This window comes from Balaenoptera ricei, chromosome 11, assembly GCF_028023285.1.
Source record: "Balaenoptera ricei isolate mBalRic1 chromosome 11, mBalRic1.hap2, whole genome shotgun sequence".
In the NCBI taxonomy this organism is placed as follows: Eukaryota; Metazoa; Chordata; class Mammalia; order Artiodactyla; family Balaenopteridae; genus Balaenoptera; species Balaenoptera ricei.
Genome location: NC_082649.1, coordinates 11,188,010 through 11,212,655, shown reverse-complemented (window position 1 = coordinate 11,212,655; position 24,646 = coordinate 11,188,010). Strand labels below are relative to the sequence as shown.

At 44.4% G+C, this 24,646-nt stretch overlaps 1 protein-coding gene and 1 pseudogene across 2 annotated transcripts; one reads left to right on the top strand and one right to left on the bottom strand.

Annotated features, from left to right (window-relative positions):
- The first annotated feature begins 1,450 nt into the window (after positions 1–1,450).
- Positions 1,451–2,175, top strand: LOC132374269 (RNA-binding protein 7-like; annotated as a pseudogene).
- A 4,394-nt stretch (positions 2,176–6,569) lies between these two features.
- CD83 (CD83 molecule) lies at positions 6,570–24,494 on the bottom strand. Of its 2 annotated transcripts, none has more exons than XM_059940673.1 (5): positions 24,324–24,494; positions 24,116–24,231; positions 11,735–11,945; positions 9,517–9,623; positions 6,570–8,147 (listed from the first exon to the last, which is right to left on the bottom strand). In XM_059940673.1, the coding sequence occupies exons 1-5, from the start codon at positions 24,358–24,360 to the stop codon at positions 8,019–8,021; spliced, it is 600 nt and encodes a 199-aa protein (XP_059796656.1). In that variant the 5' UTR covers positions 24,361–24,494; the 3' UTR covers positions 6,570–8,018. The 2 variants fall into 2 exon arrangements, with proteins under 2 accessions (XP_059796656.1, XP_059796657.1); XM_059940674.1 differs by having other exon boundaries at positions 6,570–8,144.
- Positions 24,495–24,646: the final 152 nt, after the last annotated feature.

Here is a 24,646-nt window from a genome sequence, read left to right as displayed (position 1 = left end):
AGGTGAGCCTGACTTGCCCTCATGAGTCCCACTGAAGGGATGCGTCTGTAATAACGGCAATGAGTATGCTGGGGAGATGGTGCCAGAGCCCCTCAAGCCCAGTGCAAGTGGCTGCCTTATGCAGCAGGTGGGTCCTGCAGAGGGGTCGCCCTGGACAGCCCTGTTGCCGGACCATCTCCTTCTTGGTCCAGCAGGTACCGTGAGACGTGACCATAGCCTTAAATTCACAGAGGAAAAGGTCCCACTGCTTTTTCTGAGTCCACAATCCTCGTGCACTGTAGCATGGCCTGGTTCCAACTTCACTCCAGGCACACATTTCTCCTCCCTCCACCCCCTGCAAATTGGAAACAGTGATACACAGCCACCTCGCAGGGCTGTGGGGCAATTTAATTAATGTTTATAAAGCACTCTGAGGTCTTCAGATGAAAACTGCTGTGTAAGTGCAAAATTATTATTAGTTCTCAGCCCCCTGTCCCTTGACTTCTGACATGGGCTTTTGTTGTTCCTGAATGGGAGCCGTTTATGGTCTGTCCAGCTGGCTCTTTCGGGCACATAGGCAAGTACATACACATTTGCAGAATTTTTTTCCCTTTGAGAAAAGCATTCCAACTCTGTGGGATGTCTTGAAGCTTTTCAAGGTCTGAATGTCTCCCTACTTGTCTCTACTGAGTACTGTAATCTACAAGAGTAGATTGTAAACAGGCTACTTTGGAAAAGAGTGAGGGGGAAAAATGGTCAATTTGAAGAAATGGCCCCTCTTATAATGAAAACTAAAACAATATCTCCTTCTCATGCAGAATCTAAATGAATCACTAAGTGAGCTCTGTCTCCCTTGCCCAGAGGGATTCTGTACGTGTTTATGCATTGAAAGGAGGAAAGAATAGAAGATTTGCTTTCAGTGCCCAAGTTTCACTTCCTTCCTTCACTCTAACTTCTCAGGAACCATGGAAACGAATACACCCCACCTAGATGATGTTTTCCTGCTAGTCTTTGTTGCCTAACTGTGCACTTGCCTGAGATCCCTTGGGGAGAATGAAATAAAGAAGTGGAATCGAAAAAAAGATGTGTCTGCAAGTGAAATGCCTTGTCTCTGAAGGAGAGAATGGGGCTCGAGTGTAATTCATCAAGCTCTGGGGCAACAAACAATGTCATAAGGCACCATTTTCCTTTTCTCTAAAACGTATTCATACTCATCCCATGATACCCACACACAATCCATTAGGATCCCTTCAAGGTATCTTTTGTTTTATCTTAACGCTTGGTTAGCAGGGTCTGTTAGTCAACTGCTGGAAGATTTTATTTTTAAAAATCACTAAGGAGCAATTAGGTAACATGTAATCAGTTGGACAAAAGTATAAAGGCACGGGACCAATGAAAGATGCAAACGTGCTTTCCCTTTCGTTTTCCGGCCCAGCCCTGTGGCCATCCCCATTTTCCTGGTGCAAGCGGGATGGTCCGTCCCGGCACTCGACAGGCTGGGCCAGTAATAAAAGTGAAAATTCCAAAAGATAAGGATGGTAAACCAAAGCAGTTTGCGTTTGTGAATTTCAAACGCGAAGTATCTGTTCCTTATGCCATGAATCTGCTTAACGGAATCAGACTTTTTGGAAGGCCCATCAAAATTCAGTTTAGATCAGGAAGTAGCCATGCCTCACAGGAGGTCAGTTTGTCATACCCCCAGCATCATGTTGGAAGTTCAAGCCCTACTTCCACATCTCCTAGCAGGTACGAAAGGACAGGGGATAACATGACTTCATCAACGCCGATAATTCAAAGATCTTTTTCTTCTTCAGAAAATTTTCCGAGACGAGCAGTGATGAACAGTGCTTTGAGACAGATGTCATATGGAGGGAAATTTGGTTCTCCACATCTGGATCAATCAGGATTTTCCCCATCAGTTCAGTCACATAATCATGCTTTTAACCAGTCTTCAACCTCCCAGTGGCGCCAAGATACACCATTATCACAGCGAAAAGTCAGAATTCTCATCCCTACATAGTGGATAGACATTATAGCCATGAACAGCATTACACTGATCACGGGTCCAACCATCATTACAGAGGAAGCAGAGATGATTTCTTCTATGAAGAGAGAAATCACGATGGCTGGAGCCATGACTATGATAACAGAAGAGACAGTGGTAGCAATGGAAAATGGCACTCATCTCGACACTAACAAGTGTTAAAGGGATGTTTTCATAGGGTCATTCTAGGCTCTTTTGTTAAGTTGTTTCTGGGAATGTTTTCTTTAAAAACCTCTATAGAGCAGCTTTACAAGTTGCCACATTTCTTTATAAAATTTTTAAAACGTAATTGCAGTCCAATACAGAAATGAGAAGAATTGTGGTTCTAGTTTTATTACATAAATAACCTTTCACCTCAGGGTTTTAAGAAGAGGAAAGGGTTTTATGATAAAGAAAGTGCCCCAATTCCTAATCATTTTAGACAATTGAGGAAGGGATGTATTTTATGGATTAGTTGTATTATAAAGCAAATATTTTAATTATCTGTTATCTTTTTGTATTGCAAGAAATTTCTTGTTAGGGAATCAGATTTTTGGTGTATATAATGGAAAACATTCAAGTTGATAGTCTGAAATGACTCAGTATTTTGTTAATAAATGAGAAAATGTAAATTCACTAATTCAATTTACTAACATTTGAGAAAACCTTTTGGTCAAGTTTGGGGATTAATCATATTATTTAACTTCTTAGAGAACTTAAGTGTAAGTTCTGTGACATGATCTTGAGTTTTACTGTAAGTGAGCATACAAGTATACATCTGCACATGCTATTTCATTATAAAATTTTAGAATTTGCTCATTAAATCATGTTCGATGTATGACTGAAGTCACTCAGGAAGTTGAATATCTCTAAATGTATTTTTTTACAGTAAAAATACAGTGTTAATGTAAATCTTTTTCTGGAAGAACAAAAATGTAAATGCATAGTCAGATAAAATAGTAAAATGTTTTACTGAAAGTATTCTTTTTTTGGAAAAAAGTGTTCACAAAACCCTTAAGTGCTGCCTCTATCACTCAAATTTCTAAAATTTTAACATTTTCAAAGTGCAAGGACACATTTTATTATGGAGATTGTACAGGTATTTTTTTGTTTTTGTTTGAACATTTGAAAGAATTTAGTCTAAAACACTTTGATTTAAAAATTTTAAAATCTTGTTTAACAAAACTTTTATGTATCAATATGCCATTTCCCTTTCATTGTAGAACTTGTTTATAAAAATTCATTCCTTGAACAATTTGGATCCTTTTTAATATTAACTACAACATTTGTACTATGTTGCTTTTCAATATATTGAAAACAAAACAAAACGAAACAAAACCAAACAAAAAAGATGCAAACGTTTGCTATATCACTGTAAACACAGAAAAACTAAACCAAAAGAGCACAGATGTTTCCTCAGTCAGCCAATCGCTGATCAAATGTGATATCAAGTTATCTACAGCGAAAACAAGGAATATTCTGCTGGGACAGGGAAGTTGAGGCAGGACTGGGAGTAAGGATGTATAAAACCAGGTTTAATCATGTAACGTCTATGACTGTCCTCTTATAATTATTCAGAGCCCTCTTAGCTATTGGGACATCTGTCACACATGGGAACCTTTTCTGTGGTCTAAGATGATTAAGTTCTGTAAGTTATGTAGAGGTCAAGATGGAAGGGGTTGTTTCTTTCTTTCCATTCCATTATTTAAAGAGAGGAAAGGAGAACTAAGTAAAAAAAAAAAAAAAAATCAGATACATAGATGATACATAGATAGGTAGATAGAGAGATAGATATGGAGATAAGGGGAGAGAGATATCAGCTAGGATCATAAGAAAACCCAAGACTGAAAACTGAGAAGACAACATGTAAGAACCAGCTTGTTTCCATCCCTCCTTCTCTCTTCCATTGATGCTCTGCTTCTTTGGGTTTCCATCAGCCTCCTGGATGGCCTTCCTGCTTCCTGTCTCCTCCAGCTCTTTCATTTCATCCTTCACTTTATTTCCCTGGTTATTGTCCTAGAAATGGATCTAATTCTATGGCTCCGCAACTCAGAATCTTTCCATACTGCCCCGCTGTGCAAATTCTCTACAGTACCTTGTCCGTCTTCCATCATCGCCTCCTTCCTGCTTGGTCTGGGCTGTGGGTGCCCTATGCCTACAGAAACTCTCATACAATCCTCCGTTCAAGTGTGCTCTCTACCTTTTTACCTTAGAGATTGTGCCTCTGCCGTTCCCACCACCCCTGACCATTATTAGCACTCAAAATCCTGCTTATCTCTCAAGTCCAAGTTCAAATGGAATTAGTTCTGTAAGTCCTTCTAAGGTGCTCCTAGATGAATGGGAACACTACCAGTCCTTTTTCTGTGTTCCCACTATCTTTGAATAATTCCCTAATGTTAAGTAAAACACGTAGCTGTGCATATGGCTCTGAACTCATTTCTCCTTCCACTAGATTATAAGCTCCTTGAAAGGAAGGACCGTACCTTGCTTTTTTTGAGTATTACACAGAGTGCCAGAGTGAATGCTCAGCAGATAACCTTATGCTTAATTTCATCCATTCAACCCACACACAGAGATATTACAAAAAGGCAGGTGGTAGAATTTTAATTTCTTATGCAATTTAAAGTTGAAAATTAGAGAAGAAACCCATCTGGTCTTGAGACGATAATAAATAGCAACAATAGTCTCTGATCAAAGAACTGATTAATTGTACCTTCCCCACCAGTTAGATCAAATCTGGGTCTCAAACATCAGTTGAAAAACTATGAGAGACAATTGTTGTTGAATTAAGCAAATAGCTCCTATCCTAAGATTTTTAGGCCTTTGGCTATTTTACATAGGAAAGATGGAGTATTAAACGATTTACCAGGTAATGCAGCCAAATAAAGTTGCCAGTGAGGAAAGAGTCTGGGAACCAGACTGAATTATTCTGAGACTCCCAATCTTAGTGTGCTGTGGGGCTGAACACGAGTCTCAAGGACTCTCTGAGTCCACAGGCTGCTGTGCGATCTCTCCTCCTGCAACCCCAGCAAATTATCAGGCTCTGTTGGGTTCTGTGAGTGCGGCTCAGTATTTTCTGTGATGAAATCTGCTAAGAATTACTATGAAAACAAAACCCACAGGCCTTCTTTTGGGAGAACGTGGAGCTAATATTCATGTCTGTGTTTGTGTCTTGGGACATCCCAAGGTGAAATTATTATAACCGTAGATCTAATTCCATAGACAAAGCAGGGCTCTGAAAACAAAGCTCTCCCTGGCAACAGAGACAAAGAATAGATATGGTCGATGATCATCTACCTCCTCTCAAATACCTTGAGAGGCTTCAATGATGGCAGTGGAAAAGCAGCCACTGTCCTTGATAAATTCTGCCCTTCCCACCCTGACCCATCTCTCTCTCATGTTTCTCTTACACACACACACACACACACACACCTTTTCTTATACCAAAGACTAAGTATGAATGTTGAGTATACCTGATTTCAAATTTCCATCATTTATTTTTAGCTTAAATCAATCCAAACTGATGAAGGGCACCCCCTTCCCTGGCCTCTGAGGTACTATAATTCTAACGACCATGAAGCATTTAGTTTCATCTTGTATTAATCCTCTGAAAGCAACATGACTCTCCCACCAAGTCAATTCTGTTCTTTTTAACAAAAGCACTTTGTCAAATATTCACTGTCCTTGCCACTTTCTCTGCTGCCTTTTTCTCTTTTTGTTCTCAGGTTAATCTTGTTCTAATGTTACTATTTGCCAGATACTGGGCTAGGCTCTTAGATATATTATCTCATTTAATCCTCACACAAGCCTAATTAGCAGATACTATTTTTATTCTTATTCTAAAGTACCGCCAGCTGAGGCTTAGAGAGGTGAATCCCCTGCCCAAGGTGGTAAAACTTCTAAGTGGTGAAGCTGGGCGTCAAACCAGCTAAAAACTCTTGAGTTCTTCGTTACCATGTCAATGGTCTCACCAGCATTTTTGGTAAAGTATTTGAGGATGGAGTTGATTCCACTGAAAGGGAATCTATAGCTTTTACAGACATATTATGGGCATTCATCTTCACAAAGAGTCATTTTCCAAAGTGGATTCACCTATAATGCTTTTATAACTATTACAACCACCAACCACTTGCACTAGATTGTTCTTACCATTGGGGGAGGGGGGGTAATGGAACTATTTGAGAATTTTGAGTGAAACCCCGTGAATCCCAGGTACAGAGCCCCTGACTTTACACATCCTTCTGAAGTAGAAACCCTCCTCCTTTCCATCCCTCTCACCTATGGTCATGCACGTGGTCAAGCTGATCATGTACTGCCTGGTGGCAAGACAACTCGAGGATGGATTCAGGAGCATCTTTGGGAAGAAGGGGATGCCGGTTCACAGACGTCTACCTGCCATAAATGCCCCCCCCACACACACACACACACTCAGAGGAAGGACTCAGCCAAGCTTTCAATTCTAGAATTTCATCTTGGGTCTGGTTCTCAAACTAGTTTACAGACATACCAGCACTCATCTCAAAGTCTTACGAGTAGTTTTAAATATAAAAGAGAAAAACACTCCCTCTTCACATGCATACATTTAATAACATGAAAGCTATGATAAAGAGGCAAAAACACTAAACTTGGCGTCCCTTTTACTCCCTAATATTAGCATGGGCAATATTCTCTTCGGAAAATAAGTAGGGAAAGGGCCAAGTTTGATAAGAGAAACCCAACAATTGCCAGAACGTCAATGGAACATTTGAGAACTCCCTTCTCCCCAAGGCCTGGTGGCTCCTGAGTGTCCGTATCTTGGAGTACTTTTGGCCGGTGCTTCAAGAACAGACCACTGAACTGGCCTCAATTCCCCAAAGGAATTCATACAGAAGACTATGGGAAAGTGTCCTTTGTAGCCTTCTTTGTTTGGAACGATGGAAAACATAAAAAATGAAAAGCATTTTCTCATGCCCAGAACACCACTGCAATAATAAGGATAATGACCCAAAGGAGTCTGGAATTTGGATAGTGCTTTATACTCTTTCAAAGAATTTTCACATACGTTTTTTTCAATCAACTCATACATCAACCTTTTGGTTTACAACTGAGAAAGTAGAAACCATAAGGATCTTGTCCAAGATCAGACAGCTAAGTAGTGGGACAACTGGGGCCAGCATCCAGTTTGCACAATTGGTCCAGCATTTTCATCAGGTCCCTAAATAGCTCTCCCTCCTATTGTCACAGTTTCCGACTTCTTCTCACCCTCCGTATGCAGGTTGCTTGTCAGTTAACAACGATATCTAACAGAAGATACAGATTTCAAAAGGAGAAGAAGCACAAATCCTTCTTTGACAAGTATACACAGATATAAAAATAATTGTGACATTCTTCTCTATTGCTTCTTTATGGATGCCTTTCCCAGATAAAAAGGCCCTGTTGGGGACAGTTCATCGACCTGTTGTTTCTGCGTACACATCGTACTCCTTGGTAATAGCAGGGCCTTCATGCCGGGAAACTATTTGCTAAATATTTCCCTCTGTCTCTCAGCTTAGCCTGTCACTTTCTCCCAGACATAAAACATCTGGGCTTAGACAAGAAAACACAGCAAATTCAGAGATGTTTTCCAGATGTGGAAGAGGACAGCTGTCCTCAAGAGTCTACACAGGGCCAACTCCAGGCATTCATATTTCCCAAGGTCCTTTTCCAACTGCATCTCACCATAGCTTTTCTAAGACTGAAAAAAAACCTGTCCGAGAGGTTGACCAGATAGCTGAATGAAACGCTAAGAAGGTCATAAAGAAGCAGCACTGGAAAGCACCCTGTAGGCGGCCCCATGCTTTGTGGTCAGGTCACAATTTTCAGGGCCCTGCTCACAAACAGTGGGGTGGGATCCACTTTTGGATGTTTCAGTCAAGTGAAGGGCTTCACAGGAAGGATGGTGTCTTCAGTGTGGGGCTCAGGCTTCTCCTGTCCAGTGAGACGTGGACGCACACCACGGAGCCTTCAACCTTAGAAAACCAATCTGCAGAAATCCTGCTCACACCAGTTCTGTCTTGTGAAGAGTCACTGGCTCCAAATCCTTATTTGGGGAGGTAACTGGGAGAAAAGCATGTTCCATGGCAGGTTTAAGAAAGTCGGGAAATATACTCTGCTGTTGTGCAAACTTCTGAAAAATAAAATCAAAGAGATACGTTGAGAAGTGAATAATTGGAAAAATGCTTCAGCTGTCACCTGGATTTAAACTCCGTTCATTAGGAGACTGGACAGCTCATGTGGGAGCCCTCGTGATGCGGGCTACGTCACTCACTCTACAGTGGGCTTGCGCTATTTCGCTGGTATCTCCAAACCTCAACCAGGAGTTACAGACTGGGGCCGTTTCCAGACCCTAACATTAGGATTTCCTGCATGGAAAATCAGTGCCCAAAGAAACAGGCATTTGCCAACAAAAAACTAGAGTCACTCATTTTTAAAATTTACCGCCAGGTAATGCTAATTATCTGCTTATATGCAAATAACTCTAAAGACCAAGCTGTAAGTTCCCTGGGGGAAGGACATAGTTCTTATGCCTTTTTACATGCCCTCCAGTGCCTAGCATGATGCCTTATACACAGTAGGCGATCACTGGAGTCTTCTGATGGCCTGACGTCCAAAATAGCAACCAGAGAGATGAGTGTTTGGCCAGAGTCAAGCAAGTGAACAGAAGGGGCCAGTGAGTAACAAGAACCAGCGTTGGAATAGCTCCTGGGTGACCGATGTCCTGGTCCCCAAATAGCCAGCACTTCCTGATCCTGCTGAGACATATGGGACAGATCACTTCCTAGTGGGTCAGGCCCAGAGCTGGCCCTGCTCCCCTATGACCACGGTCAACCCAGGTGACCAGCCACACACAAAGAGGCTTGGGGGGCAGGGAGGAGTCTAGGCTGGAGTCTGCAACCAATAGGTCAAGGGCATGTCAAGGACGCCCAAGTACTGGCCAGCCGTCCTCTACCCCAGGCCACACCCTGTGTACCTCTGGCTTCTCAGGATTAATTCTTAAAAAGTGATGTCTAAAATAGCAACCAAAAGTACCAAAAAAAAAAAAAGTGGTGGAAGGACCAAAATTATAAGAGGGAATCTCTAAAAGAGTTCAGGGGCCGACCAAGGAGATGGATCCATCACCGGGGTGGCCGGGCTTGCTCACCTGCCTACAGGAAGAACAGCACCTCGCCCGGATGGTGGATGGGCAGGGTCCAATTTTCTTCCACCGTATCTACAAGGTCTGCTGGTGCTTTAGGAGGATCCTTTGGCATTTCACAAACTTCCATCACTGTCTTACTTCATTTTCTCTTCACAAGGCTCTGTGTGGAGCCACCAGATGGAAAACAAGCTGGGAGCTTCCCAGAGAGATTCTCACAGTCTGGGGGCCTCAGTAAGGCCAGGGTTCTGAGAACAGGTCTCTTGCCATTATGAAATGACTCACACTGTCTACAAAACGCATTAGATTGGTAACCCAGGTGATCCTTTAATAATGAGAGATGTTTAAGAAAGATACTTACGCAAGTGAAAATGATGAGTGTTACGTAGAAAATGACCAGAGCCAACAGCAGGACAATCTCAGCTCTGTATTTCTTAAAAGTCTCTTCTTTGCGTCCCTTAGAGCATCCTTCAAAAAGAAATAAGTAAAATATGAAGCCGTTGAACAGGACTCTTCTACCAGGATGAAAAAGCTAAGAATGTTTTGTTCTGGCTTTCTAAAGTCCTACTGGTCTCCCCTTCTCACCCTCACGTCTGTACCGTGGGAAGGACATCGGTAATGACGGCGGTGGCCGCAGCCGGCGCTCACACTCACCCTGTGCCTGGCTCTGTGCAAAGGGGCTGACATCCAGCATCTCACTGAACCTTCAGGGGCAGGTCTGAGTACCCCAGTTTACAGAAGAAGGAGCCAAGGCTCAGAGAGGCTGAGGGATTAAGGCAGGTGGCAGAGCTGCCCTGCTGTTACAGAACAAGTCGATGCGTCTTCGTAGACCTGTTAAAGCCCCTCCACCAAGGCTGACAGCCAAGGGGGGCTACAGAACAGCTCCCTGGGGGCTGCTAAAGGCTGTGGCCTCAGCCCCGGGAGGGGGGCAAGTGCAGGAGGAGGGAGGCCTTCAGCCCAGGAGGGGACAAGGTGGGGACAGCTTCTCCCCACTCAAGCACGACATCCAATGTGCAGCAAGGTTGCTCAGGGAGCTGGCTTGAGGACTGGGGCAGGAGCAGATCGAGTGCGGGTGACAGGAGGGGTTTCTGCCCTCAGGGCCATGGATGGGCCTCCAGACAGCTGTCGACCCCTGAAACTGGATTCAAAATTTTGTGCAATGGTCTGGGGATGGATTCTCACAGAGGTCTGTCACCCCAGAAGAGAAGGGCTGAGAGCCACTGATGGTTCTAACATTTATCGAGCATTCAGTCCCCCCACCCCAGGCGCCAGACCGAGCATTTCAGTGCCATATCTCATTCAACCTTCACCACAAGCCTGTTTTGTAGATAATAGCAATATTATATTATCCCCATTTTAAAGATGAGAAAAACCAAGGCTCAGGGGTTTCCCCAAGGTAAGATGCTAATGAGCAGCTGAGCTGATATTTGAACCAGATCCAAGTGGCTCTAGTCTGACCGCTCAACTTGTAGGCAGCGCTGCCTTCGCAGAGGGCAGGAAAGCAAGCCAGCTTTTCTCTACTCCTTTCCTCTCTGCTCCCCGCAGGACACGCCTGCCCTCTCTGCCCTTCCTGCCAGGCAGCTCGCGTTTCTCATTCATGTGAATAATACTCACTGAGGGAGCGTATCACGGCAGGTACGGTAAATGCCATGAAGACAAACGAAGCAGCGTAAAGGGCTAGAGATTGAGAAGGGTATAGGGTGTTTGTGTGTGTGTGTGTGTGTGTGTGTGTGTGTGTAAGACAGTGAACCAAATCCAAACGCTGACCCCTAACCAGTGATTGCGTTCTTGTGAGTGTGGGAATATTATCTTGAGTCAGATTCCTTTCCGCTTCTCCGTGGAAGGAGAAAGTAGCCATTGTACAAAGTCAGGGCCTCTGTAACAACATGTTTGTCATTTCAAGCCTCAGCCACTAACAAGAGTTGGGCCAAAGTCAAATGCAAGGCGTATTTTAAGTTACATAAAGAAAAGTTATGGAAAAAAGTCCAAGGAGATAATCCTTGTCTTTACACTTGATTCCTGGTCTTACTGCATAGAGCAAAAATGTGCCTTCTGTCACGGGAACGCTATTTTCTTGCTGTACCCTTTTTCTTTGGCTTGAGTTGAGGTATTGGGACATTCAATTGCTGTAAAGTGGGAGAGAAATGCTGTTCTCATGTGAAAAAGGTGGAAACATGAAGCAGCTCCCTTAGGCCAGGTTAGAAAGCCCCCAATGAGCAGAATATTACACAGTTATCTGATATATTCGGCAGACTACCCAGTTTCTCTGTCTTCCAAAAATTAGACTTGGAAACTTCCTATTGGCTCCAAAGGACTCTTACATGAGTAAGAGTTGTTTGATTTAGTTGTTTGACTACATTTGGCATCCAGCCCAGTCAGACTGGGGTAGATCTGTCCTTATTAAAAAGAAAGTAGAGAAAGTTATGACATCCTTGCAGTAGAATTTAGCTTTCAGCCACAGATATTATCCAAAGCTTCTGAATTACAAGGTAAACTTGGATTGAGGGGATCAAGTTTAGGACCTACAGAAAGTGCCCCGCATACCGTAAGAAGAAAACAGGTGCCACAGATCAGCTCACCTGTCACTTTCAAGATCATGGTGCCACTTAGGTTTCTCTGCCCTTCTGGATCCACCAGAGTGCACCTGTAGGTCCCCGAGTTGCAGCTGGTAGTGTTCTGGATCCTCAGGGAATACAGCCTTTCCCTGGGGGCCTCTGAAGATGCCCTCTGCTGATAGTACTGCAGGTCTTCCTGGGGCACCTCCATCCTCTCGGCACTGCCATTTGTGAGCTGTTGTTAAGAAAGAATCATACACAGACTCAGAAACATAGATAACAGACTTGTGGTTCCCAAGGGGGAGGTGGGTGGGTGAGGGATGGATTGGGAGTTTGTGATTAGCAGATGCAAACTAGTATATATAGGATGGATAAACAACAAGGTCCTACTATATAGAGCAGGGAACTATATTTAATATCCTGTGATAAACCATAATGGAAAAAATATGAAAAAGAATATATATATATGTATAACTGAATCACTTTTGCTGTACAGTAGAAATTAACACAACATTGTAAATCAACTATACTTCAATCAAATAAATTTAAAAAACAAGAATCAAACCACATCATGCTCTACTGCCAGAACCTACAAGCACTGGGCCTCCACATCAAGGTGCTACCTCTTGTTTTCATAAAATCCATCCTCAGCTAATTGTTTTAAAACAAGATACTGTGTGTGTGTGTGTGTGTGATGTCTGGGGGAGGAGGAGAGAATCTAGGAGAATTCTTTAAGGCTCCATCTTTTTTAGAATAAGATCAGGACTGCATTTGACGATTCTCTGTATCCCTACATGAAGGAGAGAGTGTTCCTACTGATGATAATCATGTGTCACTGATGACTATGTGATGAAGCGCATGAATCACACTGAATCACATTCTCTCGCTGGTTGTTCTCTATTCAATGTTCTCTTGTTTTCTTCAGATACCGACTCACCCACTAACTGATTCTTATTTTTGTAGCCCAGCCTTTTATTTGGAAACGTTTCTAAATCTGTTAAGGTCATTGCCAGACAACTCAACAAAAAAACACAGAGATGCAGATGAGCAATGCCTCTCATGAAGTCACCCTGTTCTTCAGAGACTGCGTACCTGTGGGGTCATCTGTGACGCTGCAGGATGTACCACGCTCACGCCTCTGCTAAGGCAGGAAGACAGCCGACAACAGCGCCACGTGGAGATTTTATGTGTCAGGTCACTTGGTGGTAATATCAAGATATACATGGAAGGGCAATTACGGCTTAAATCACTGTACCTAGGATGGACCAGCCCAACTGGGGTAGATGTCAAATTTAGCCAAACTAACCTGGCTGGTTTTCTTTCCCTGAACAAGATTAAACTGGCGGGGTCTTTCCGTCATCTCCTACTTCCACGATTAAGCACACATCACGTTCACCATCAATTCCCTTTTTCCCCAGATACATTTTTAATTTGTCTAGTTAACTTGCTCGTTGATCCTCCACTGAAATGTTTTAAAGCTTCTAAAACTCATTTACATAAACAGTAAAGCCAAGCACCATTTTCAATGTGCAAGGGCAGCCCCGAGCCCTTTGCTGGGCGGCTGGGGAACAGCAGGGAGCCTGGGATTCAGTGGCATTCCTTTCCTGTCCCCAGCGTAGTGGCTGCACCAAAGGGCTCCCTTAGGAAAAGACACCGCAGTCAGACACTGCTGCTGTCTTCGCCTGCACCTGCCGCTGTTTAATCTCCTGTACTGGGAAGACCCTACAACTCCTCTCCTACTTTTCAAAAGGCAATCAGCACAGGGAAATAAATAACCAAGGAATGGGGGGAACACCCAGTGGGGCAGAGGCAGCCCAGGACAGAAGACATACACACATGCACATACACACACACACACCCTCCTTGGTTTCTGCTTCATTTATTAAGTCGGGAAATGCACCTTGAGGTCCACGGGAAGCTCAGATTCCAGCTTCCACGGCTCGGGGTCCTATTGGCGTTCCTGTGGAGTGGCCTGCAGAGACATCTGGTGGCTGATTTATCACTCCTGCAAGAAACCCTGCTTCATTCACTCCTAGCACTGGGCTGAGACTAATAGCTTTTCTCAGGCGAGGTCTACGAACGGAAATCCCATTTCCTGACAGTCCTTGTGCTGAAAGGTTCCTTCCAAAATAATCAAGACTGGGGCATTTAGGTGTTCAAAAACAGAGCAAGAAAACAAGCAAACAAAAAAAGGAGGTGTGGTCAAGGAACCTTAGGCATCCAACTGATTTTGGAACACGTCTAAGTTAGACCAGTTTTCCCCTTTTCAAGTCTGATTAAACCAAAAACTGCAGCCTTATCATGTGCCTGCACCTCTCCCTTCCTCTGCTGCCTGGCAGAAGTGCTCCCTCCCACCAGAGCTTTTGATGGGTCAGGTGCCCAGGACCATCCCGGGGCCAACCGCTTCCAAGACTCCCTCCTCCACCCCACCCCCCAAGGCCAGTTTGAACTAATTAACTCAGCTTAATCTCTGCAGTCCCCACGATGCTGTCTCAATCTGCTTTTCTTTTCTAAATTAACCTCCAAATGTGTTCAACTCAGATTTCTTTCCAATAGATTTCACTGGAATTCAGTTTTGTAGAAATCCCTGCATCCGAAAAGATGGAAACTTGGCTGCAACAATCATTTTGAGATTTTCTACCTCAGATTTTCTCCTTAGGGTGGTCTTCTCTCCTATCCAGTGACCCCTCCCTCAACTCAAAAAGACCTATCTGAAAGTCAAGATCAAAAAAAACAAAAAAATACAAAAAAAACTGAGAACCCCTCTGGAGCTGGTGGAAATATAAACTATTGTGCTTTATTTACATAAAGATGGCCCCTTTATCACGCTGGCTGCTGGGAACTGCTGAAGCTAGTACGTGGTGGTGATCAGAACGGATTGGCAGTGGCCTTCTGCCTATTTGCAGAAGAGAATTCATTTTAAAAATCAGCAGTAACAACAAAAAGTAGTTTATGTGATGGCCAGATTTCCACGGGTCTCTGACAAAACCTCCAGAGAGGTTATTTTACAATGGCAAAGCCAAGGCAGGGTGAAATCATAAGAATGAAAGTAAGAGGTAGGGGAAAGTCAAAACGAAGAACCCCAAAGCAGCTTGCGGAATTCTGCTTTACTGAACCACCACAGCCATCAGTGGGATCGTGGCAAGATACCTCAACTCTCACGGGGTCATCTTCCAATGGCCCCTCCCTGGGTCTTCCTGAAAGACCCAGAGAACTGAGAGAAGTACTGGCTTAACCTGGGACCTCTGGCCAAAGTGATGAACAGCTCTCTGTGCCTGATAACTACCCGTAACAAAAGGAACCTTCTGTAACTTCACACAGTGCACGTGGAAATAGTTCAGAACCTTCCTTCTAGCTTCAAGCTGCAGGTATGTACATAGCCTATTCCCCCTTCCTCCTGCCTACAGCTGCAAAAATCGTTGTAGTTTTCATGTTAACATGCTCAAGATGCGAGTGGAGCGCTAGCAGTACCAAGAGACTTTATGCAAAAGTTCAAATCATCATCTTCAGCACCGTGGCCAAGCAGCCATCACCCTGCAGTATCGGGTGAGTGAGCCGTGGCCCGAGCAGCACTGTTCAAGAACCAAAGGAATTTCAGGGGGAGGAACATGGAATAACAGCAAATGGGCCATCCTCAACTTCGCTGGGTTTTATGAGTTCTTATAAACATTTGAGCTGGCTCAAAATCAACCACTGGCAAGAATGACTCTCAACATTCCAAATCTAAAAGTGTTTCATTGCCTCTCTGCAAAAGCATTTTAGGAAATAGTCATTTATAACAAAAGGAACCCTCAGATTCATTCACAGCTGAGTGTAACTGACAGGAACTATTTAACGCACACTTTGCGACGCTCATATTGCAGAGGGCTACGACACAGCAGGCTGTGGGCAAATTAATTCCTCAAAACACTCATCCAAATTATGTTTTTAAAATCCACATTCCATGCATTAACTCTTATGCTGACAAATTTTATCTTTCTGATTGAATTAGAAAAGGCAAAATATAAGACATCTCATTTTCAGAAAGCCTAAGAACTTTTGTCTCAAGGCCTCCAATTTGACTAAATAATTTAAATACCATATTCCCTCTCTAGGATGGAGATCTGACCTTAAGGAAACCACAAGCCCTAAATTAAAATAAATTCTCTTTAATTTGCCTAATACTAAACCAAGCAAATACAAGTAGTAATTTTAAACGCATGTGAATTGTTTTTTTTAATGGTGGATAAATTTGAACTAGAAAGAAATCCAATAAATATCTAAATATGGCTGAAATTGAACCAATATTTCAGTCAAATCCCTATTGTGAAAAGGGATTTTTTTAGAAGTTTACATAATTTTATCCAAATATATGCTAACTTCCTAGATTACCATCTTTGGATATAAGAGGACAACAGCTCCATTCCTATTGCAAAGAATTTTGATTCCACAGCCTTGAAATCCAAATTTATCATGCATGAGATCTGTTAAGAATGTGATAGGAAAGTAAAAGAAAAGGGAAGAGATTTTTTTGAGGAGAAAAATGTGTGCACATATATATGCATATAAATATTTAATCCAACAATTAAACATATTTAAAGGAATGGATGTTAGTATTTAAAGGTGGTATTAAATTAATCTGATATATTCCAATCACATCGAACAGCTTTTTTTTTATTGCATTTCCCATGCACTAACATTCATGTACCTTGGTTTCCAACTCAATTAAAGTGCCAATATAATCCCCATTCATCATAAAAACAGCTCTTTATAACATGCAAAATAGTTTGGCTCAGAGGTTGATGTCATAATGGGGGTAGAATGTATAAGCATTAACATCGTCTTTTTCTAAGTGTAGTTTTATTGGAAAAATGATTTTCCACTTTGAAATTTACTGGGTCTAACAGACAGAGTTGGATTTATGGCTGTTAACAGAGTTATGAGTATGGCAGAGGCAACGTAATTAAGAGCACAGGCTTTGGTGTTGGACAGACGTGGAAACAAAACCCCAGCCCCGCCATGGCTAGCTCTGCTCTTGGCGAAGGGCCTGAAGCTCTTGGGCTTCGTTTGCTCCCCTGAGATGGGGGAGGGTAAGTACACCTCCCAAAGTTGGTGTAAATATACCTATGATGAGGTAGGTGGGTATTGTAGCATATTGTCAATCACACAGAAAGCGCTAAAAATGTTACCACTCTTTTTTTTTCACAGCTAAGTTCTAAACAGTTCCCTGCACATAGGAAATATTCAAAAAGTATTTATTTAATGAATGAGTGAATCTTAGAAACAATGAGGAAGACACAAGGGCACTAGCTCTGGAATCAGAAAACCTGAAGTCAAGCATCAGGTAGCTGGGTCACTTTACCTCTGACTTGGATTTCCTCGTCTGTAACTACCTTACTTCCCTCATGGGGTTATTTTAAGAATCAAATGAGAAAACACATAATAGTGCTTTATAATCGGTAATGTTGGTAACAGGAATTGTTGTTGTATCCAATAGCTTTCTACTCTGCCCACCCATTCAGTCATTTCTTCCAGCTGATACTTCAGTCTCCTCTGGCAAAGCTGTTCTAGAAGTCCCAATCTCTGCTCTAGGGAGAAATTTTTTCTGCCCACAAGGTCTCCAAAATAGCCACTGCATTCTGAATTTCTAAGGCACCATCATAATGTGGAAAATACCCTTTGGAACGGGGCTTTGAAGGCAACGTTAGGCCCCTCACTGTTCATGCCAATCGTCCTTCTTCCATTAGTTTCTTGTGGGTCCTGCTGGACCGGGAGGGGCATCCTTATGGGCTCTGAGTTCATGTCCTTCGGAGGGCACTACATCTGGTTCTAGAAAAGGCACGTTTGACTCTGGCCTGACCTCCGTGACCAGAGGGAATGGTTCTGATGGATCCATGACCCAATCAAAGCCACTTAAGTGTAATCTGACATTTGTTGAGATAGAAGAGACACAGTCTTTTGCTTTGCACTCGATCTCGGGAGGACAGACAAGTCTGCAGTTACCGGCTACTATCTCACTGCCACGTGGAGGCTGTTAATAAAACCAACACGAAGGAAGGAAAAGTTGAGAGAAAGAAAGTCACCGAGCCCTGAGGATATTCACGAATCTCCAAATTTAGCCTTACCACAAACTGAGTGGCTTAAGACAACAGAAATTTATTCTCTTACAGTTCTGGAGGCCAAAGGTCCGATATCAAGGTGCTGGCAGGGCCGTGCTCTCTCTAGGGGAGAATCTGTTTCATGCCTCGCTCCTGGCTTCTGGTGTTGCTGGAAACTGGCATTCCTTGGCCTGTAGACACATCACTACAGTCTCTGCCTTCACCTTCACGTGGTGTTCTCCCTGTGCATCTGTCTCTGTGTTTCTGTTTTCTTATAAGGACACCCGTCATTGGATTCAGGGCCACCCTAATCAAGTATGACCTCACTTTAACTTGGTTACATCTGCAAAGATCCTATTTCCAAATAAGGTCGCACTCACAAATACCAGGGATTAGGACCGAGACATAACTTTTTTGTGGGACACTATTTAACCCACAACATCAGCCATAACTGAAGTAGGAACTATATTTTGATTTTTAAAAATTATTTATTTCAACCACATAAGCCAATATATTCCCTTTTCTTTAAGCTAGTTTTGATTGGATTACAAGCCTTCACAACGGAAAGATTCCTAATTGATAGGAGCACCTTGACCCACTCCAGAAATAAACGTGGCACATGCGGGGCTATCCCCACGTGGCTCCAACCTCAAGGCCAGTCCTGCTTTGTCACTCAGGCTCACATGCCTCCCATTGCTCGGTGAAAAGAGACACCAGGGTCTGACTGGACTCAGGACCTTTGTTCTCCGGAACTGACCCAGTGAGTCTGGTCCTAGGTGAACATGAATTGTCTATGGCAATGAGCATCTATCTTTTCCCATAGGTTTTCCCCATCTGGACCAATAATCCTAGACAAATACCAGTTCTTCTGGAATCTATCGTCTCTCGGACAATTGGGAAAAGAACGTGCAGTAGACTAGCTGGTGCTCCACAAAAATATCAAGTGATATTCACAAGCCTTGGGCTCTTAGTCCTATACCAGAACTACATGACACACACAGAAATTTTACCCAAGTATACCCCAGTGCAAAAACAAAAATTAAGAATATGCTTCAGGTGTAAAGAGTCTTAGGGAAGTACTTTAGTTCAGCTCTGGTTTGAGCTAGCACTGTTGGTAGAAAATTTGAGGTTATCCCAAGAGTAGCCAGGAAGGACTTATGGAAACAGTTTCAGATGGAGGAACCCTCTTTTTAGGTAATGTATCTCTTTTTAGTCCTGCCCAATATAAAACCTTCCCTGATGTCACTAAGACCTTCTTCTAACTTCCTCTTCTTTGTGTAGTGACATAACCAAGTACAGAACTAACATAATCAGTCCTCATGTGACTCGGGTTCCCCCTTTTATTTATGGAAAACAAGTGTTTGCAGTTTTTTCTCTTTAACTCTCAGCTGCCTTTCTCCTCCCTACCCTCTTCCAAGCCGAAAGATTTTTAGCAGCTTTGCTGTGTCTCATCATTGTCCAAAAATCTCAGCGCTCCATCATTCTCCTCTGGTTGGGACTTCTTCTAGAGCCTGGCCCACTCCTCCCTAGAACCATGTGGACAACAGAACTGGTGACCAAGAGAGAAGGGGAGGTAACCCCCAGGAATGTGCTGCAGCCTCACTGAGTTAACCCGATGGCAGTTCCATAGCAGTGAAAGACTAAAGCTTCCCTCTGAGATTCATTTTCTGGGATGAATTATAGTCTGTCTTTCACCACAAGAAATACGCTTTTCCTCTGACGTAGTTTTCACGATGTTATCCCCTTTGCTTAAAAATTTTCAAAGGCTCCTTGCTGCCAAAAGGACCAAGTTCAAGCCCTTATAATTCAGCATTCGGGGGTGTTCACAGCCTGCTTGCTGGCATTACCTCTCAGTCCTCTGTGGTATGATTCTCCCTTCCACATCATTCGTTTCCCCTCAGTCCCCAAAGATGCGTGTGGATTCCTGTGTCCATGCCTTTGACAGTCCTCTGGCAAAAGGTCCATATTGGTCTTAGGATGGCTATTGCCAGGCGCAGGGCTTGGCACACATTTGGGACATAGAAATATTTACGAACTGAGGAAAATGTAAATATGGGAGACATCTGAAAATTCACTTTTTGCCTTTCATAGTCTGACCTAAAGGTTATTCAATCAGGTCAAGTAGTACAGGTGCCAATGGGGATGGTATGATTTTCCTTTGATGCTCACACAGGCATTGTTTTCACATTTCAATGTTTCGGCGCTTCTGTATTTAATGTAGAAATGTTTCCTTTTTCTCCTAAAACATCTCAAATCTATCTTAAAACAGACGTCATTCTAGAATCAGGTCAGTGCAGTGAGTGGCACGCATTGTCTCCTTCGTGGGTCCATCAGGGTTGGTGTCTGTACAGATGCCATCTGCCCGGGCCATTCGTCAACCCTAGGCCCCCCCGAAGGCTCCTATAGGACTTCCTCGCTTTGGGGCTCATTATCACACAAGATGCTACAGACAGAAAACAGGACTCCACTGAATAGGAGACGAGTAACATACATCATAACAGCTCATAACAAATCAAGGACAAGCAATATCCGTGTAGCGACTGTCCTGGAACTTTCCAAGCAGCTTCATGCGAGCCCATGAATCTGCTCTCCTTTAGTCCCCAGGAGAGCCCATGACCTGCCACAGCTGCATCTCTCCTAAATATTGTAAAGTTCAAGTCTGATCTATTCTCTGAAATCATGGTCTCACTTCCCCTTTCTCCCTTCCTTTGGAAATCATCTAAAAAGGGCACTTGTCTTGTGACGCATCTCTGTCCTCACCCCCGTGGTGTCACTCAGAGATGACACTATATATCCTCTTTCATTATGCCTCAACCTAGGGTGCTGGGGCTCCCAGCACAATTCGAGACGGTGCTACGTCGCCCTCGTAAGTAACCACTCATTACGAGCAGCGCCAGAACGCTCCATTCATCCAGTGTCATCCTCCCCTTCCAGACCTAGTGCAGCCTCATTAAAGGGAGCGTGAACCCGCTCCGCAAGCAGCACAGACGCAGCTCTTTAACGGATGTCCTTACTCCTGGCAGACATGGGGCTGGGCTATGACCCTCTTGTGCTAGAATCTAACCCAAGGTCACAGCCACGTTCTTCTACTTTGGTAGAAGAGTGACGGACCAACGTCTCTTTGCCTCAGAATAGCTCAAACTACCTCCCTCAACAACCACAGTCTATTCACAATCCTAAGAGCTAAACTGAATGGATATACCGCATTAACTTTTCTATTTCTTCCCAATCATTCACTCTGCCTTAAAAGGTACAATACGGGAAGGGATGAGAGGAGGCCCCATTCTTGGATCCCAGTTGGGAAGACATCAGTCCGCAGGAAAGAAGAGTTGGGCTAACAGGAATTGGGCTATCTCTGCCCATTCTTGGCTCTACCTTTGACCCCCTGGGCATGCCTATTTTACACCCCCAGCCCAGTCCCCTGTCATTGTACCTTTGAAACAGAGAGAATAAAATGGACACTGTTCCCTCCCAACTCACCCTAATGTTGCAAACACTAAATGGACTCCGTCTGCTCTGAGTCTTTTGGTAAAAGGCACATGATAAGAAACACATGGTTTACATGGGTCCTTTTGTTAATCATAAGTAATCAGTGCCAACTGGACAGCGGCAGGATGCTCTGCGGTGCCGGAGAACTGAGTGGTAAATGGATTTTTAAATTGTGAGTCGTTATAACCGTAATTGTGATATGCAGAAGGCCTGCAAGAATGCGATTCAATCTGGCGGACGGTGAAACCCCACACTCCAAGGGACTCTCTGCTTACTTGATCAGCATGCAGCCTACAAGTGTGCAAAGTGGTTTTACAAACCACCCTACCGATGATCCAGCTGGGCTGGCTGTGGTCACCAGGCTGAAATTCCTCACTTCATAGCTACCTCTCCGCATCACTGAAACACTTTACAAGAAAGTTGTGGGAGGAAATGACAAGATAATCTTCTGTAAAATGCAGAATTTCAGCATTTCACCACTGGCCTTATTTCCAGAACACTCTAACCATTTTTGTTGTACAAGCACAATCGATGCAAAAGTATAATTACTGGGCTGGAAAATAACAAACATCTACGGAATACGCTGAGATCTGTTCAAAAGTACTTGAAAAATAAAGCATATCACTTTCAAGGTATCTGATTAGTTTACTGGCATAGCATAGCTCTCCTATCCACCATTACTCAATCACAGTTTCCTCCTTAAAAAAAAAATAACTAGGGTATGAGTTTTCAATGACCCTATTCCACTGGACCAACAGAAAAAAGAGAATGCCACGAGACTATTGTCTTTTTTTCTTAACAGAGGTTTGAGAGACCTTCAGGGTCTTTAAAGCTTGCAAGAACTGTGTTCAACAAACAAGCACATACATTATAGAGTTACATCATCAGCTGACATCCAAGGAAAAGTCAAAGGTTAATCACTCTGGTTTACTGCATCATTCCAAATGACCTCGCGCAAGATTTAACTTGACAACTGTTTGAACTTTACAGTCTGAAATTTCATCTACTTTTTTCCTGAGTACTTTGTAATTACTCCCCTGGGGATATTAATATTGTTTTCCCTTTTTAATTGCTCTCTGAAAGGGATAGTGGTTTCATGTTTTTCCCCTCCTTTTAGATAACCAAGTCCCTGCCTGGCTAGCCCAAAGACACTTTCATTTTCTTTAAGTAATTAAGGGAGAAAACAGAAATAACAAGATAGACCTCTAAGAACCTAGGCTGTGGAGCCAGACTGCTTGGTTCAAATCCCACCTCCAGCGATTGGCCCCGCTGTGTAACAGTGAGCAGATTATTTCACTTCCTAAGGCTCAGTTTCCTCATCTGTAAAGCAGGAACAGTAACAGTATTGATCTCTTAAGTCCACTGGAAGGATCGGAACAGCTGATGTACATAGATATTTACCTCAGAGCTTGGCAGATGGTGAGTACTCAAATAATATTGGTTTTACAATATTTTTATTTACATACTATTGTTTTTACAAGGGAACAATTTTGGAATTGCTGTGTTCTCTGCTCCCACAGTGAATAAGGTGGAAATGAAGTAGGAATAATAACAAACCTACTTTCATACACAATACAGCGCCCCGAGGCCCCAGCACCGTTTCCACTGTGCATAATCATAAAAGGTCAGCCTGAATTCACTGAGCACCTTCAAAATTAGCAGGGCAAACACTGGGTGCCATGCAGGATACACAAAAGCAGTGGCGCAGCACTGTCCCCAGGGAACTGACAATCTGGTTAGGAGACACACACACACACACACACACACACACACACACACACATACAAAGAGGTTAACGGTCCTATGCTGCCTTGTTAAATGGCTAGATACTTGTGCAGGTTCTTACAGCATCTTTTATGATGGGCAGAAGAAAACCCAGCATTTTGTGGAAAGCTACAAACGCACAGAGATTTCCTGCAAGGTAAGATGACAAATCAGCGAGCTCCGCAGAGTAAGGCTGGGATATCATAGTCATGTGCTTCAGCCAGAGGTGCCATTGTGGCAGTGACCTCATTAAAGGCGGGGAGCACGGGGAGAAAAAAAAAAAAAAAAAAAAAACCAGTGACAGCAGACAGTGGCTGCTTGGGTTTCCAATGCCACCAGAACCACAATCTTAGAATCTGAAAAGGTTCCAGTTCAGAGGAAACCTTAAAAAAGCCTCAGTTTGACTCAATTCTCTTACAGTAGGAACAGTGACACTGTTCTTACACGCGCGGACGCCTCCGTGCACCATCACAGACGCCCTCCTTGCTGGACCTCTCAGGACGGCCAGAGGGAAGAGCAGCCAGGGGTACCCCAGAAAGGGGATGACTGACAGCTAACTACCACCTAAGAAACAAGCCTATCACTTCTCTCTGGCAGTCCTTCCTCTCAAGGTGCCCCCTCCCCGCCTCCCCGCCTCCCCAAATGTATGAGCACCGCAGTCACAAAACACCAGAAGTCAGAAATCCGGAGACCTTCCTCCCGTCCAAGGCCAAATCTGCACTAGCTGCTTTCTCCCTGGCCTGCTGTCCATAACCACAGGTGGCCTCTGGAATTAATCCAAATAAGAGGTTCTCTGCCCTCCACAACGTCTTATTTGGATCATTCATCTCAGGGCCACCTTCAGAGGCAAGAAGATTGAGGTCCCCGGCGGAACTAAATCTAAGTCGGCCTGTACCTGGATGCGGCTGAGCTTGGAGCCGGGATGGGAGAGGCGTGTGGGAAGACCGGGTACCGAGTTCAGCTATGGGAGATGCCCCCGAACCCGAGCCACAGAGGGTCCCCAGCCCAAGGAAGGTGGCTGCCCGGTCTGCAATTAACCCACCCAACCCTAACTCGCCGGCCTCGCCGCGCTTACCTTGGCCCAGAAGACCGCGTAGGGGACCTGCGGATCCCAGGGGGCAGTGCAGGGCAAGTCCACATCCTCCGAACAGGCCACCTTCACCTCCCGCGCCGCGGGCACCAGGCTGCAGGCTGCAAGAGGGAGAGAGAGCGGCGTGAGCAAGCGAGAAAAGGGGGTGTCCCGGGGAGGCGGGCGGGGGGCGCCGGGCGTCCGCGGGCCCTACCGCAGCTCAGGAGCAGGAGCCGGAGGCCGCGCGACATCGCTGAGGACTGCCGGCTGGGGGCCCTGGCGCTGCCTCTTGTACCCGCGCGCACCGGGACTTGCCCGGGCGCCAGTCCCGGGGGATCCCCGCGGGCGGCGGAAGCTGCGGCGCGCCTCCCCCGCCTCCACCACCCGGGGCGCCCCCGGCCCCGCCCCCGCTGCCCCGGCCCCGCCCCCGCGCTCGGCCCCGCCCCCGCGCCCCAAGCCCGCGTCGCTGCAGCTGCAGCTGTAGCTGCTGCCGCCGCCCGGCCGCGGCGACAGCAATCCCCGAGGAAAGCACCGCGC

Coding starts and splice junctions, on each gene's coding strand:
- CD83 (XM_059940673.1), bottom strand. CDS start 24,360: ATGTCGCGCGGCCTCCGGCTCCTGCTCCTGAGCTGCG. Junction 24,232..24,323: donor GCTCCTGCTCCTGAGCTGCG/GTAGGGCCCGCG, acceptor TCCCTCTTGCAG/CCTGCAGCCTGGTGCCCGCG. Junction 11,946..24,115: donor ACGCGGTCTTCTGGGCCAAG/GTAAGCGCGGCG, acceptor TCTTAACAACAG/CTCACAAATGGCAGTGCCGA.